Below are 18,066 nucleotides of genomic sequence, written 5' to 3'. Positions count from 1 at the left end.
CGGAAATCCTATGCTGAAAAGTGGAAAAAATGTTGTTCTTGGAACCATTCTCAAGGAAAGGACTCAGCAGTTCCCTCTTTACCTCTAATCCTGGATTACCTAGCAGAGCTACTCCACAGAGGCCTATCCTTCTCCTCCATTAAGATTCATGCCTCTGCCATCTCAGCTCATTATAATACTGAGCTACCTCTTTTTTTCTCACCCTCTCATCAAACAGTTCCTGAGTGGGGCTAACAACATAAGGCCCCCTAGGAGAGCACTCACCCCTGCCTGGGACCTTAACTTTGTACTGGAAAAGCTCACGCTCCCCCCTTTTGAACCTGCTGCTTCAGCAGAGTTAAAATTCCTCTCTTGGAAAATAGCCTTGCTTTTAGCCATAACGTCAGCAAGAAGAGGGTCTGAGTTACAGGTGCTAATGGCTGTGGAACCCTTCATTATTTTCCATGCTGACAAGATTTCCCTCAGGACTAACCTATCCTTTATGCCTAAGGCGTGTCCATTGTGGCTCTATACCATTCCATCCATTTGCCAACCTTCTTCCCTAATCCTCAGAGTAAAGGGGAAAGGATCCTGCACTCCTTGGACATGCACAAACAGCTCAAGTTCTACCTTGACAGGACAAAACCTTTCAGAAAATCTGACCAGCTGCTAGTCAGCTTTGCTCCAGTGGCAGAGAGCAAGGTCATTTCAAAACAAACCATTTCCAAATGGATAGAACACTGCATCTATTTCTGCTGCAAACACCATGGAAAACCTACCCCACAGGGGATCAGACCACATTTCACTAGGGCTACTTCCACCTCTACAGCATTTCTCAGGGGGGCCCTACCAGGGACATTCTGGAAGCTGCAACCTGGAGCTCTGTGCACACCTTCACTAAGCATTACCACTTAACTATTTTTTTCTAAATCCAGAGTTGGATTTGCTACAGCAGTCTTACAAGGCCTGCTAGCCAGCCGTAACACTTCTTTACTGCCATCACCCTTCTTCAGCTTTGGGAATCAACCCAAGTGTGATGACTGCAACAGTGAAACACGAAGAACATAGTACAGTTGTGCACACTTACCGTAAATGTAGATGTTCAAGTGAATTCACTGTTGCAGTCCTGGTTTCCCTCCATCCAGCCCTCTGGTTTTCTCTGTCCTTTTTACCTTTCCTCTGTATAGCCATTTTTAATGGCAGTGGTATTTACTTTTTAATGATGGTGTTCCACACCATATACTAGCTTTCTATTCAGGGGCTCGTGACATCTGGGGCAAGAAAAACTGATGTAATAGTGTCAGCTGCCTGTTTTTTTACCCCTGACGACCTGATGTCATGGAAGAAGCGACAGCATCCGACACAGAAAATCGAAGACTGCGATATTCGGGCCAACTGAGGGCTACCTGCAGGCAGATAATCCAAGTGTAATGACTGCAACAGTGAATACACTCTAACATCTACATTTATGGTAAGTGTACACAACTGTACTTTCTGCATATTAAGCCCCCATTAAAACAATCATTTGAACCATGGGACTTTACATTGGTCTTACAATCTCTAACCAGTTCCCCCTTTGAACCTCCAGCCGCATGTGATCTGAAATACTTATCTTGGTAAACCTTGTTCATGGTCGCTATTACGTCTGCTAGACGTGTATCAGAATTACAAGCTTTGAGTATTAAGCATCCATATTTTATCTTTCACAATAGGGTTTCCTTACGAACAAACCCTTCCTTTCTTCCAAAAGTGATTTCGGATCTGACTGTAAGTCAAACTTTGGATTTACCTGCATTCTTACCAAATTACTCTAATAAAGTGGAGTATACTTTGCATTTGCTTGACATTCACAGACAACTACGTTTTTATCTTGACAAGACAAAGTTCTTTAGAAAAATTTTACCAGCTATTTATTACCTATTCTGGTCCTACGATGGGGAAAGCATTAGCTAAAGTTACCCAATCCAAATGGCTTAGAGACTGCATTATCTACATATACCACCGAGAAAAATAACATGGTTATTCCTGCAAGGATTAAAGCACACTCAACAAGGTCAGTTTCAGCTTCTGTAGCCTTGCATTCCAGGGCTTCCATAGATGATATTTGCACAGCAGCATCATGGGCCTCCCCTCATACATTTATTATGCATTATAAGTTGGATATGATTTCTAGGGGAAGAGCTTGCTTTGGCTCAGTGGTACTCAGGAATATTCTTCCTTAGGGCCTCCCAGGAAACAGATAACTAGGGACTTTGTCCCACATGTAAGGAATGAATGAAGATTAACAACATCAGATAAAGAAGTTATGTCTTACCATAGTGTTCCATCTGTGTTGTTGATCATTCATTCATTACAAACCCGCCCTCCATTCCCCTCCAAGGGCTCATGGAGGTTTGGTTATGGTCCTTCCATTCCTGGTAAGGTACTTGCTTAAGAGGAAGCCTCCGCTTTCCTTTCTATAAACTGTCCAGTCTTCTGGGCAAACTCGATCTGAGGTAACATGGAGAAGGGCGCTATGGGTAAAGCATAGCTCGAGAGTTTTTTGGCTGGCGCGGGCTTGGTAAACAGCAGAGTCAGAACCGAGGATTGGTTCCGAACCCATACGTAATGAATGAATGAAGATCATGCTGGAAAATGGAAGAGATTTTGTGCTTGGAACCAAGCTCAAGGTACTGACACAGCTGTACTAGATGTTCCTCAGATTTTGCAATACTTAACTGAGATGCTGGACAAAGGCCTATCTTTTTCATTAATTAAAATTAACAACACAGAAGGAACGTTATGGTAAGACATAACTTCTTTTTTTTTTTTGTTCCTAGCATAGTCTTTTCAGGGCTCAGCCTCCCTCTTTATGCTTGCAGAAAAGCTCTGAAGAGCTTCATGCCCACAGTTGTCTTTTAATCAGCTCAGCTTGAAAAGCATGACAGTTTGGGCAGGTGCCCTAAAGCTCTGGAACCTGGTCAGCTGTTATGTCCTTGGCAGGATATAACCCATATACCTAAGACTACTGCAGCATTGATCATTCGAATGTTTACTGTTATGATACATTTAGTTGCACAATGCGTTCAGTTGTACTTTCTTTGAAAAAATAGCGGAACTTTGTAGTTTAGTATTTGACTTATGTAAATATTTGATGTTGACAAATTTGATATTGGAACAGTGAGGTTTAAAACTTGTGTAAATAAAATTAATGAAGTGATTGAGCAAAACTGAGACATGTCATGGAAATATCCTGTCTGTATTAACAGGATCAATATGGTAATTACGTCATTCAGCATGTACTGGAGCATGGACGCCTGGAGGATAAGAGTAAAATTGTTGCAGAGATAAGAGGGAAGGTTTTAGCTATGAGCCAGCATAAGTTTGCCAGGTAGGTGGGCATCTTTGTGTGTATTTTATCTGTTAATTTGGCTTATAAATAGTCTAAAGTCAACATTAAGGTCACTTAACTACAACTGTCACAGTTTTAACTGTGTGACCAGTAACCCTCAGTTCATATTTCCTAACCTCTAAAATAGTTTATGTAAATGTGTAGGACTATAAACCAAACTCTGTTCCTACTTTGTCTTGCCACACTAGCTATACAATTTTTTTTTACAATGTTTCCTAATGCACACTGTTGTAAACTTTTTTTTTTATTTTGTGTTCTGTATGTATGTTGTCACTTTGTCTTTAACTTATTGAAATAGTGATTGTTATGGTAAATTGTATCCTGGACTTGAGACTACAGTTGGCCAGCTTCAGTGCTGTACTCTGGTGAACAAAGTAAAAATAGACTTCATGTTGACATTTATTACTTTTAATGAAATTGTACTTTCCACAGCCATGCCCTTCATTTCATCCTGTTACCTCAAACATTGAAGAAAGTAGATATTGAAATTGATTTTCCCACAGCCCTATTTTTGGCTAACTGAAAGTCAGCTAAAGCTTATTTTCCCAATTTATTATTTTTGCAGTTTATAAAAACTTTTTAAAAATACTCAGTCAACCCCAAGAAGCCCTTTAGTGTATAGCTGTACCCCATGCTCTAATGTTTGCATAAAGTTAGCATATGGGGGATTCTGTAGTTTAGATTTTGTTTTGCATTTTTCTTAATCCTTTTTCTCTCTTCCAAGAGACCCTGCCCAATGATTGTACTCACCTGCAACCCATTTGGCCCATTCATTCTACTGAAGCAGGCACCAGGTGTGCCAAGGCTAAACAAGAAGTCTACATCCTGATCATTCCTTCTCAGGAATTCCTTTTGACCCATCCATTCCCTTAGCAGTAAAAGTCTAGGAGTAGGTGTGGTTCAGCTAGCAGATACCTTAGAATGGCACAAGGCAAAGTTGTCTGCACACTCAACTTGCCTGGTTAGGTAGAGGAGGTATGTATACTTCCAAATACACCTATTACCCAACTCACCAAGAATATCAAAGCCCAATGAAGCATGAGACTTTTGGCCAGTTCACACAGCCATTCCAGCCACTGCTATGTGTCATAAGCGCCACAAGCTTAGCAGTCTCCCATCAAAAAAAAAAAAAATGAATGAGCAGGCATTGTCCACTCAGTCTCATCCTTCCCGTCCCAGTCTCTCAGATACCCATGCTGTTAACATAAGCCAGGTTATTCGGTCAATAGTCAAGGCTCCATCCCTCTATGCCAAAAGGCCAGAGGAATTGTGTTTTGATTTTAGCTTTTCGTCTTTATACACGTTGGGCAGTTAACAGTGATACAGTTGTCAACCAGTATAACGTTGCATAGAGGGATGAAGCCGTGATGACGGCTCAGATGATCTGAGTTTGATTATTAGCTTAGGTGCTTTAAGGCACAAGCAGGGATTTTGAATGTGTCCTTTTCTCAATGGAGGTCCTTGCAGGCTCTCACCACTGCTGTGCTGACACATCCTAAGGTGGAGGTTTGTCAAGAAGCAGGCAGACAGCGCAGAGAGGACATGAGCTACCCAAGCCATTTATGGTTGTCCTTGTGAGTGTAAATGGACAAGCAGCTATGTGGGGACAGAAGGGCATTGGTGGTCCTTACAGTGAAGTGACCATTTAAGCACATAACCCATTTATGTTCCTGTAATTCTGTATATCACTGCTTGTATTAGGAAATATTTTCTGGTACACTCAAAATTTGTGTGATTACCTCCCTTTTCTTTAATATGTTCTGCTAATGCATTAGTCTGTGTCTGTCTTTGCATGTAAAAAAAAAACGCTTGACATTCTTTCTTGGCTTTCTGTTACTTTTACTGTAGTGCAGATTTCACTTATTGCTTGATAAACTATATTTTCCATACAACTTCCATCAGTAAAACATATTATATCTGGTAATAGGTAGATACCTAGCCTGCTTCTGTGGGATCTATATTTAGTGATCAGACAGAACATTCATTGCACATAGACCAGCGAAAGTTCCTTCCGTTAAAAGTTCAAATGATCGTAAATAAGTTCAACAAACTATTATAGTTGGCCAACATCAAGGGGGGTGGCACTAGTATGTACTTACCGGTAACACAGGGATAGGGAAACCTGCCCTTTCTCCAGTGTAGTGCAATCTCGGAGTTGGCATATATAATTAGCAGGGGTGTGGGGGGGACCAATTCCATTCCCTTGATGTTGGACAACTCTGATCGTTCATTGAACTTCTTTACATTCATTTGGTATTTTGAGGGAAGGAAGTTTCGATGGTGTATGTGCGAAGAATGACTGTTAGATGAACATTTCGTTCGATCGCTAAACATAGACCCATTTCTGTCTACCTGGTAGAATTGTTAAAACCATTTCTTGTGAATGTAAAAAGTTATAATCGGATGTTAATCTTCATTCACCCATGATGGATGGATCTGTGTTCCGTCCTTGGAACAGATTTAGCCGATATAACAATCTTCCCTTTATCCCTTGGGAATATTTCTATTTACCATTGCTGGTAAATTGCAAAAAAAATTTCCTCCTCCTGTGTGCATGCTTGTGTATCCCTGGTCCTGTAACAGGATATAATCTATGAACTATGAATCTAATCAGTATTCTAAAAGTATTTTCTCATTAGCTGATGCTGTATGTTGTCCTTCATAAATCACACCATAACTATTTTGGTTGGGAGGGTGGCCTAATAGTTGAGGTGTTTGCCTTACAAACACAAGGTGCAGGGTTTGAGTCTCACAAGGAATAATTGTCTAGGCTTAAAATGGCTCGCAATGGCAGTTAGCCAAGTACTAAGCTATGAATTTTGTTGTTCAATTGCTGTTTAAGTGATGTTAACTGTATTTTTGTTGATGGCCGACAAGAAGGACACTACTGGATTTAAACAGTGCGACAAATGTGGCAGGAAGATGCCAAACTCCGATGGACATCTCTCTTGCGTATATTGCCTAGGAGTACCACATTTGAAGGTTCAACCTCCATGTGAGCTCTGTAAGGTCTTTAGTGCCTGCACCTTAGCTGAGCGCAAAAACAAATTAATCTTAGCCTCTTGAAAACCCCTTTCTCTGAGACTTTATCTGAGCCGGAGGTCTCAACCACTCCTAAAAAAGAGTAAAGAAGAGGAGCCAGTCAGTCCCATCGTCGTCTGTCCCAGGATCTGAAAACTACTAAGGCCCAGGTTCATACGGAACCAAAAACTAAACATGCCAAAATAACTCTGACACCTGCCTCAGCACCGCAGCCTAAAACTCCATCCATGGTGCCATCCTTGACTATGGGACCGACAACCACTATTTCCACTGTACCGATACCTTCCACGACACAACAGACCCTCTCGGTACCAACAATAGCTTCTCCCTTAAAACTGGTCACCCCCCCTCCCCCAATCATCATAACCTTCTGGTCTTCCGACCATGGTGCTGAAGGTCGAGACAGTAGCCAGAACCCAATATTCCCCGTCCATTGACCCCTTTGTTGGACAGCAGCTAAGTCCATTCCTTGACCGACCTGAATCCCCGTCGGAGATGTCAACCCATTCCTCCAGGAGCCTTTCGGAGGTTGATGTAGTGAGACTTGTGGATCAGCTCCTAGCGGGCATAGGCATCCCAATGCCATCTGGGGCCTCCCTCCCTCCCAGAGCCGAAGGTTTTTCTCCACAGACTCCAACCTATGTTCCTCCTTCAACAACCTCCCCACAGGTCTTGGAGCCCTCGATGCTGACACCTATCCCAGTACCAGCTTCCTCTGTTCCATTGGTAGATCTTACTGTGGTTCTGGAACCTACCCTGTGGACCACAGCATAATCAGAGCCAACCCGCCCTCGAGACCATGACTAGTCTGTCAGCACCATGACCCCTACTGCGGCGCATATTTTTTCTACGGCACTGTCTACTGTTCCGGTTGCTTTGGCAGCTCCGAGTCCTCTCACGGCTCCTTCCCTGGAGACAGGCTCGTTGGAACGGGGTGTGATCCCAGTTCCAAGGTTGTCTTTCTCGGTTCTGGGCTCCCATCCCTCTTCGGGCAGGCCTGCCTTCCAGGTTATGGAGAGGTCACTCGTCTCAGCAGGCTTGCAGTTGGCTCCTTCAGCTCTGGAATGTCAAATATACATGTCCTCTGGTTCGCAGCTGCCACAGTCCACTACACTGGGACATTGGGCACTGGAGCAGCAAGATACCTTACCGCAGGGCACCTTCTCTTCAGAGTCTTCTTCAAACCTTCCCCCCTGAAGAGCCACCCCTCAAGAGATTGTGCAATAGGAAGCACATTGATTCTCCTGAGGACTCTCTCACCAAAGGTACAGATTACGATGAGGGGGAAGGTCCCCCATGGCCACCTCCTGAGTATGTCTCATTTGGAGACCTACTGGAGATCTTGAAACAGAGGGGTGACTGGAAGTACACCAGTCCTTCCTTAGCGGAATTTGTATTCTTGCAGACTTTACATTGCTTCAGCCTCTATTTCCTGGGTGACCCCACCTGCAGATGACTTGGTCAAGCTCATTGCAGTGCACCTGGAAGTCCCCTGACACCATTGAGCCAATTCCCCGGAGACCGGACAAAATACTGTTCCCTCCAGAGGATCAGCCCCATTGATCCAAAGGCTTGACAGTAGATGCTATGGTGGTGGTGGCAGCCACAAGGAAAGAACTCACAGAGGAGAGTCCTACTGTCCATCCTCCAAACAGTTAGTCTTGGACAATGGACAGCCCATGGAAGTGGGGTTATGCTTCAACAACCTTTGCCATACGGTTGTTTAGTTACTTGGTACATTTTACCTGTCTCCAAAGGGACCTGATCACAGAACTGTCAGGAAACAGCAGGAGCAGTGTCTGATGAGGTATGTGACAAAGTTGCTTCACAGCTTGCCACCCTGGAATCCATGTTTAACTCGTCCATGCGGTGGATTGCACTTACAACAAAAGGGGAAGCCAGAGCAGCAGGTGTAGGCATTGTCATGAGACGTCACGCCTGGATGCACTTATGCAACGTTGTGGACCCTTTCAAGTCTTCCTTCTTCAGCGCTCCCTTTGATGCTTCCTCTCTCTCTAAAGTCCAAAAGTCAGACACACTAGCCAGGTGTGAAAAGGACGGCAAGACCCTATCTGCTGTGGGCTTACATTTTTTTCCACTCCCCAACGATCCTACACTAGGAATCCGAGAAGTGGAAAGATGTGGTTCAGGAAATCCCAAGGGCCTTTCCTTGACACACGTGGCAAGCCCCCCCCCCCCTTGGGCAGAGGGGAGAGCTCATCAGGAAGATGCTCCCCTGCCCCAGGTAGAGGGGATCCGTGTAACCAGGGGTCAAGAGATTCCTTTTCTAGGCAGCCGTACCAGCTCTCCTGAAGAGCAGCTCGATTGCTTGCCTATGAAAGCAGTCAGGGGGTGATTCTTCCTGCACCACTTAGCCTGGCACTCAATAACAACAGATTCCTGGGTGCAGACGATAATTACCAGAGGTTATCACATCCCCCTTCTATCTTTGTCTGAAGCCGCAAAGGTGAATCCCAACATTCCAGCCAGTCAGAGGGATGTAGCAACACAAGAAATTCAAATGCTGCTCCAAAAAAAGATGTCCCAACAGACCAGATAGAATCCAGATTTTACTTGAGGTTCTTCTATTTAGTGCCAAAAAAGACAGGGGACTGGAGGCCAGTTTTGGACCTCAGCATCCTAAACATGTTTGTCAGACAAACCAAATTCCGGATGGTCATGGGTTCAGTCTATCCTCCTGTTTCTGGAAAAAGATGACTGGATGTTCTCAGTAGATCTCCAGAATACGTATTACCATATAAAAATGGACAAATGCTCCAGAAGATATCACCGCTTCCGTCTGGGAGCTAGTCACTACCAATTTCGAACACTGGCCTTTGGTCTCTCCACACCCCCTAGAGTGTTCACCAAATGTATGGCAGTAGTAATAGCTCACCTGAGACTGCAAGGATTCCGGGTGTTTCCATATCTAGACGATTGGCTCCTTACTGCCCCCACGAAACATCTTTCGCTTCTCGCCTTGCACTACACCCTACAGCTAGCATGGCTCTTGGGGATCTCAATAAATGAAGAGAAGTCAAAACTAGTACCTACTCAAAGCCTAGAATTCATGGGAGCAGCATTCAACACGAGGTCTTGCCTTTTCGCTCTTCCTCTTCACAAGTTTCACGGACTAAGATCTCAACTCCGAGTAATACTGTTTTGGACAAAGTCCCAGCTCATTCAGTCCCTCAACTGCTAGGATCAATGGCAGCAACAATTACTATAGTTCCCCTAGCAAGACTCCATATGAGATTAATACCATGGCTCCTAGCATCACAGTGTTCCCTATTAACACATCATATGTCCCACCCAATCTGCATAACGAACTGCTGCAAGCATGATCTGAATTGGTGGATGAAGCCAGAAATGGAGTTATGGAGTCGTCCCTTCTCACCCTCTCAGACCAAGACCTTAGTGACCACGGATGCATCCCTGTTGGTGTGTTGGGGGTTTCAGGGAAAGATGGTGCAAGGCACTTGGTCCCCCTTAGAGTCCAATTTACATATCAGTGTCCTAGAACTGAGGGCAGTGCTTCTGGTGTTGCAAGCATTATATTCTGCCCTCCTGACATGTCGTTCGTTTGGTATATCAACAAATGGGGGGAACCAGATCCTACCCATTGAGTCGGGAAGCCATGAGAGTATGACAATGGGTGATAGCCTCCATCCGCTTTCTCGTAGCACTGCACATTCCCGGGAACTCCAGCGTGATTGTGGACAAACTGAGCAGATGCATTCTCCTGCCTCACAAGCGGTCTCTCAATCCCGAAGTAGCAACGGAGACTTTCCATAGCTGGGGTCAGCCTTGCTACGATATATTTGCGTCTCCCACTAAACACAAATGCAGCAGCTACTTTGCCGTAATCCCCCCTTAGGGGGAGTACCCAAGTGAAGCTCTAGTACACAATTGGCCCCCACAACTGCTTTATGCCTTCCCTCCCTTTCCTCTGATTGCACAATTTCTAAAGAAAGCACTTCCGTTTAGAAGAAAAGTAATCCTTATTGCATCCTATTGGCCCCGACAAGTCTGGTTTCCTTTCCTTTGGCCTCACCTGGTCCACCACCTGTGAACTCTGTATCCAGCTCCAGGATTACTGTCACACCCACAGGGGTTGATCCATCCAAACCTATTGAACCTCAAGCTGAGAGCTTAGTACCTCCACTTCCGGTAATTTTGTTGGTATTTTATTACATTCCTCTTTATGAAGTTATTTTAAAGCTAGCAGTGTTGTAGTGGACTTTCTCAGGACTGCATTATTATTTTAAAAGGAGAGCTTGTTTCTTTCTATCAGTTTAAAAGTAGTATAAACTAACTGAAAACATATTTTCTGTGGAGAAATTGCTTAATCTGATGATGTTAATCTTCGAATTGGCTGTTACAACAAGCTCGTACCAGCCAAAAAAATCTCGAGCTAAGCTTTTACCCACAGTGCCCCTCTCTACATTACGTCAGATCTTGTTTGCCATGTACTGAATCAAGACGTGTCAGGACAGCTCTCAGCTAAGTCATTTAAAATTTTCGAAAGTTGTCTCTTGTTAAACCTTCCTTTATGTTGTTTCCATAGACCTAGTTAACCTATTGTTAGTCGCATACTTTTTGCTTATCTGCATTAGTGTCCCTCTCTTTCTTTCCTCCTTTTTATCAAGTTTGGTACTCTTTGTACCAGTGCTGCTACAGGCCTTCCCTTACATCTGAGGTAATTCCCAATACCATTGTTGATATCCCCTTTTTCTCCTTTCCCCTCTACTGTATTAAAAAAAAAACTCCTTTCTTCTTCTTTGTTGTTGAGAGTGTTTTTCTGTGTTTTGGTCATTTTATCTTTTGTGGCTAAATTGTATTTTTTTGTGCCAATATGTCTGAGAAAGAGTAGAACTGGTTTTAAGCGCTGTGATCAGTGCGACAGGAAAATGCCTAATGTGGACAGCTGTACATCCTATGTCTACTGTCTCGGGGTGCGACACCTGTCTGTGAAACCCCCTTGTGACATTTGTAAAGCATTTAGCTCCCGTACGTTGGCAGAACATAAGAATAAACTTATGCATAAAGGTCTCCTTAATCTCCTTTTGCGGAGGCTATCTCTGAGGCAGAGGGCTCATCCCCTCCAATGAAAGAATATAAAAAGAGGAGTAAATCCTTACCCTCTTCTCTTCACACCAGTGAATCCAAATCGACGGAGCCAAAAGCAAAAATCTCAAAATTGGCACCAACATCCTCGGCATCAGTGCTTCAAACCCCCTCCACAGTGCCGTCTTTAGTTCTGGTACCTCAGCAGCCAACTACGGTGCCATCCTTGGCACCTATTCCTCAGACTTCGACTATGACACTGATTGTGACAGCAATACTGACTTCCCTTTTGTCACCAGTCATTCCAACACCAGTCACCCCCACACACACCTGTACATCATGCTGGTCCTTTGACCTTGGTACCGAAAGTTGAAATAACCCGTCGGACCCGATATTCTCCTTCAGTGGAGCCATTTTTTGGCCAAAAATGCAGCTCCTTTCTAGAGCATCCTGACTCTCCGTCGGGGATATCCACCTGCTCCTCCAGGTGCCTTTCTGAACTAGACATAGTTAGGCTTGTGGATCAGCTCCTGGCAGCCAGAAGATTTCCAACGCCCTCCAAATCCTCCCTCTGACCCAGAGCCGAGAATTTTTCTCCACAGACTCTTACATACGTTCCTCCTTCAACTTCCCTGGAGGTATCGGAGCCTTCTCCACACACTCCAACTCCAGTTCCAGCTTCTTCGGCTCCATTGGTGGACCTTACCATGGCTCCAGAGTCTACCCTTTGGCCATCGACTCACCTGAAACTGGGCCATCCTTGGGATCAACATGGTCTGTTGGCACCATGATCCCTAATGTGGCACCTGCTTTTTTCCACGGTGCCATCTACTATGGTTCTGGTTGCTTTGACGGAGCCAGGACCTCTAGTGGCTCCTTCCCTGGGAGTGGGTTTGTCAGAGCTGGATGTGACCCCTGTCCTGAGGTTGTCTTTCTTGGTTCTAGGCTCCCATCCCTCTTCTGGCGGACCTGCTTTCCAAGTGATGGAGAGAGGGCACTTGCCTCTGCAGACTCCCAGCTGGTCACTTTGGCACCGGAGACCCATATGTACCTTTTTCTGAGCCACAGTTGGGATAGCCCATTACTCAAGGACACTGGGCATGGGAACCTCAAGATATCCTTCCATAAGGTACCCACTCTGCAGAGTCCTCCTCAGATGTCCCCACCAAGGAGGTACCTCGCAAGAGATCGTGCAAGAGGAATCACGTGGATTCCCCTGAATATTCCCTCACCGAAGATACGGGCTACGTTGAAGGGGAAGGGTCCTCACAGTTGCCCCCTGAGGATATCTCCTTTGGAGATATATTGGAGATCCTGAAGCAGTGGAGGGGACTGGAAGTCCACCACCCCTTCCTCGGAGAAGTCTGTATTCTTGCAGGCTTTCTGTGCCAGGCCCTCTACTTTCTGGGTGACCCCACCTGCAGATGACCTGGTTCAATCATAGTGCAGTGCGCTTGGAAGAGTCCTGATTCCATTGAACCTATCCCCTGGAGACCAGACAGAATTCTTTCTCCTCCAGAAGACAGCCCACACTGGTCCAAGGGCCTGCCAGTAGAGGCTGTAGTTGTCACATTGGCCACTAAGAAAGAGCTCGCTGAGGAGACCTATACTGTCTATCCCCCTAAAAGGGAGTCTCGGGCGATAGACAGACTAGGGAAGCGGGTGTACTCTTCAGCGACCTTTGCCATTTAGCCCCTGAACTATCTGGCACACTTTACCCAGCTTCAGAGAAACGTAATCTCAGAACTCTCAGAAACCCTTGCAGGAGCAGTTTCTGATGGAGTACCTGACAAAGTTGCCTCACAACTTGCCAACCTGTAATCTATCTTTAACTCCTCCACGAGGTTGATTTCTCATTCTGCCGAAGGGGCAGCTAGAGCAGCGGGTGCAGTCATTGTCACGAGATGTCACACCTGGATGCGCTTATGTGATTTTGTGGATCCTTTAAGTATTCCTTCCTGAATGCCCCCGTAGAGGCCTCTTCTCTTTTTGGCGCTAAGGTAAAAGACACTTCAGCCAGGTGTGAAAATGACGGTAAGACCTTGTCTGCTGTACGCGTACATTTTTCCACCACTTCCAATGACCCTATACTAGGAATAGGAAGAGTGGAAAGATATGATACAAAAAATCCCAGGGTCCTTTCTGTGACACATGTGGTGAGTCCCCCCCCCCCCAGGGCAGAAGGGGGAAACTCAACTGGAAGACACCCCTTTAGAGGCAGAGGGGGTCCGCATAATCAGGGATCCAGAGATTCCTTCTCTGAACAAACCCTATCAACGCTCTTGAAGAACAGCCTAATTGCTAATCTCTGGAAGCAGTTGGGGGACGATTTTCTCTGCACCACCTTTCCTGGCAAATGATAACCACAGATCTTTGGGTGCAGACGATAATTGTCAGAGGTTGCCACATCCCTTTCTACCTTTACCCAAGACCGCTAAAGCATATTCCTGACGTTCAACCCAGTCAAAGGGAAGTAGCTGCTCAAGAAATCCAAAAGCTGCTTCAAAAAAGGGCCATCCAAACAGTCCCACCAGACCACATAAGATCCAGATTCTACTCTAGGTTCTTTTTAGTTCCAGAAAAAACAGGGGACTGGAGGCCAATTATGGACGTCAGCATCCTAAACAAATTTGTCAAACAAATGAAATTCTGGATGGTCACGGTTCAGTCTCTACTTCCTTTTTTGGAGAAAGATGATTGGATATGCTCGATAGATCTTCAGGATACGTATTACCACATAAAAATGGACAAATGCTCCAGAAGATTCCTCCACTTCTGGCTGTAAGCCAATCACTACCAATTCCGAGCTCTGTCCTTTGGTCTCTCTACAGTCCCCAGAGTGTTGACTAAATGCATGGCAGTAGTAACAGCTCACTTGAGACTGCAAGGATTCCAGGTGTTTCCATATTTAGACGATGGCTCCTCACCGCTCCCAACCAAGCATCTACTGGTTTCAGCCATTCATTACACTCTACAACTAATGAAACACTTAGGGATAGCAGTAAACAAAGACAAATGCAGTTTGACTCTTTCTCAAAGACTGGAGTTCATAGGAGCAAGTTTCGATACTCAGTCTTGCCTAGTCTCCCTCACACAACACAGGCTGGAAAGACTCAGATCTCAGTTCCGGGTGATACTCTGTCAGGACAAAGCTCTGGCTCAGGCAATCCTCCAACTACTAGGGTGAATGGCAGCATCGATAATAGTTCCACTGGCAAGAGTACACATGAGACTCCTACAGTATCTTTTAATAACGCAGTGGTCTTGCCCTTTTTAATTTCTCCAAGTCTTTTGGGTTTCGAATACCATGATGGGAATGGACCCCATTCCTAAGTGAAAGCATGATTAAAATTCATGAAATTAGTATTGTTTCACTCTTTGATGTCAGCCAAAAGTGCTCTTCGAAGCACCCTCAGTGTGCCCAGTAATGACTCCTCCTGCAGTTCATACAGAGTTACATGTATTGGTAGCGTATCTAAATAAGATTTTAGACACTTTTTTTTTTAATAAGACCCCGTTGTTTCTACTGTTATTACAGCTATTTGGGTATCTTTCTCCCATATTGTTCTCATTTCTGCTTGCAGATCCTGATATTTTATAACTTTGTGTGCCTCTGTGCGCAGGACACTAGTCACTGGGTGTAGCGATTTCGATGATCAGTGCTGCTTTTGTCTTCTTTTCTTGAACCACTATATCTGGTTTTCTACCATCTGTCTTTTGAATTGTTGGTAATGGATGATCCCATGTGATGTAGACTTCATTTTCTATGATGCTTTGCAGCTCATGTTTCCAGTGCTTTTCAGCCACTTCAAAACTGTAATGTTTGCACAATCCCCAGTGCAACAGTCTCGCCACATTATTTTGCCTTTCAGTATACAGTCTTTCTGCCATTAGTATGTCACAGCCAGCAATGAGATGTGAGACTATTTCCAGTTTGGTTTTACAAAACCTACATTAGTCTGTTTCTCCCACATGCTCAGTAGACTTTGTAAAGCAGCGTGTATGTAGTCCACTATCTTGAGCCGCCAGTATTAACCTTTCATCTCTTGGTTTGAATTCACCTCTCTTTAACCATTCCTGTGTTCGTTCCTAATCAACATGAGGTTCTTCCAGAAGTTTTCTATACTTGCAACTATATTTATGCATTTACCACATTTCTTGCCTTTTCATCTGGTCCTTCATCTTGTATTCTTTCTTTTGTTTTGTGGCACATTCAGTTGCTGCCTGAGTTTTATCTACTTCTGGTTTGATTTCTATTCCTGTTTGATAGCGATATGCTTCTGCTAGGTTAAGCAGAGAAGTCATCTTAGATTTATTCTCCTCATGTTTCAAAACATTCACTATGTTTGGGTCTTGTGATGTCAGCAGATATGTGTGAAGTCCCACGATTGCAGATATGTACATGTAATCATTTTTAAGGAGGCCCATCCCTCCTTCGAAACGGGAATATATAATCTTGGTATGCACTGATTTTTATAGCTCATTTGGTGAGCATGAAGCATCCTTCTTGTTTTGATATCTGATTTATCCAACATGCTTTGGGGCTCATCAGTCACTCCAAAACTGTAAGTGGGGACAGGACGAGCAAATTGGTGTATAGCTTGGGTTTTGTTCCTAGATATCAGTGCTGTTTTCAGGATTAATTTAAGTCTTCTGAAGTATTCATTACAAAGTTTTATTCACATTTGTTCATGTTTTATTGCTGACCCTTTATCAGTTCCCAAGTATTTATACACTCCCTTTTGCTCAAGTTCTTTTATATCACATTCTTGTCCTGAATTGATGTTTTCCTGGTGCTGCAGTTTTCCTGCTTTAAAGGTTGCTTTTGCACATTTATCAAGACCAAAGGACATTCTATCATCTGAAAAAGTTTTAACCTGCAGCTGTGCTTTCAGTTCCTCATCTGATGAGCTATGCAGTTTTAAATCATTGACAGAAAATGAGAAGTCTTTAGACTTTGTTGTTTTCTAGGAGCCAAATTGCAGCCATGGCCTAAGCTGTTAAGTAGACAACTTAATGGGTTAAGGGCAATGGTGACAGAGTCACCGTGGAATATCCCCCTTTGAATTTTTATCCGTGGGATGATAACTTGTCCTTTATCATGGTTTAATTGCAAAGTGGTCTGTCATTATTTCAAGGTCACTGTAACATTGTCAATCATTGTAGGGTGTATCTGACACATTTTTAAGCACTCTTTTATCCATGAATGTGGGATACTTTTAACCATGAATGTGGGATACTTTCAAATGCTTTTTTGTAGTCAATCCATGCCATATTTAGATTCTTCTCCTTTTTACAGTTCTCCACTATGACTTTAACAACAAATACTCCTTTGTTCCGTATGACTTTCTTTTATTGCCCTTTTGTTCTACTGCCATTATTGAGTTTTCTTCTAAAGGACTATAAACTCTGTCGGCATCATTTCCCATGTATAGTTAAACGGTGTCTGAAGGCAAGTTATTGGTCTCTAATGTTTGGGGTAGCTTGCAGGTTCATTTTTAAGTAGGAGCATTGTTTTACTTGTTAGCCAGGTTGGTGTCTGTTCGGGGTGGGCATATAAATGGTTCTTACTCATGGCTAGGTCTTCATGCAAAGATGTTAATACTTCTAACCAAAAGTTAGGCACTGCATCTGAGCCTTGGGTTTTCCAGTTAGAGGCTTTTCTTAACTTTGTTTCAATCTCTCTGGCTGTTACTTCATCCCATTTCATATCCTGTGCCTTTAAACTTCTTATTCTTTCTTTTACTTCTTTTATCCATTTAGCATCTTTGTGTTCCACAGGATCTTCATAGATACTTCTCCAAAATGCATCTATTTCTTCTTTTTTGGCGGTCTTTCAATTCTTTTTTCCTTTGTTTCCCAATTCTGTATAAAACTTTTTTGAGTCATCACTAAATTGCCTGTTTTGTACTTTCCCTTTATATTTATCTATGTATCTTCTAAGTTTTTCTGCCTGTGCTGAAATTTTTAATTTATTATTTGGGATAGAACATGTTCTAATACTGCACACTGCTTTTATCACATCTTTCTTAATTTTTTTGTTGATCTTTTCCCTCTTTTATAGTCTTATAACAGTTATACTTTTGTCTTAATTGCTTTATATGTTCTCTATTTGATACTTCCATCATGGTATTCGATTTCTCCCCTTCCTTTGCCTCACTACCCTGTGTTTTTGTGGTAGAACTGTATCAGTTATTAATTTAGCTGCACAGTGGCATATCCTGTTTACTTCTGTTATATTGCATGGATCTCTATGGACAGTTCTAATTACGATGTTCATTTGTTTTATCAGACTTCTGACTTTTGGGGTTTTATTGACCTTCTGCAGTCTCTTTCTTTCATTGATTTTAATATAGCTGTCTATGTCCATTAAGTCAAGCAACTCTTCCCGTAGTTAATTTTCTTTCAGAGGGCACATCCTTTGTTTTCCACTTCCTGCGAGCATTCTATAGAAAGTTCTATATCATCTTCCTGTAGCACCTTATCTTCACTTTCATCCTGTGCCATACGTTGCTCTGTCATATGGAAACTCATTGGCCTATCACTCCTCAACACTGACTGCATCAGAGTTTCACCAGTCTCCTGTT

The 18,066-nt window shown here is 43.6% G+C and overlaps 1 protein-coding gene across 7 annotated transcripts in view; it reads left to right on the top strand.

Annotated features, from left to right (window-relative positions):
- The window catches only part of PUM2 (pumilio RNA binding family member 2), a 4,949,642-nt gene that overhangs the window by 4,577,873 nt on the left and 353,703 nt on the right, over positions 1-18,066 (top strand). For all 7 annotated transcript variants that reach the window (XM_044067594.1, XM_044067585.1, XM_044067551.1 and 4 more), the window contains exon 20: positions 3,228-3,349. In XM_044067594.1, coding sequence (XP_043923529.1) covers positions 3,228-3,349 — 122 coding nt within the window. The remainder of the gene's footprint in view (positions 1-3,227; positions 3,350-18,066) is intronic.

Source organism: Protopterus annectens, chromosome 1.part0 (assembly GCF_019279795.1).
Source record: "Protopterus annectens isolate FY-2018-M chromosome 1.part0, PAN1.0, whole genome shotgun sequence".
NCBI classification, from domain to species: Eukaryota; Metazoa; Chordata; order Ceratodontiformes; family Protopteridae; genus Protopterus; species Protopterus annectens.
Note: the sequence above shows the minus strand (reverse complement) of the source record. Positions and strands in the feature narration are given on the sequence as shown.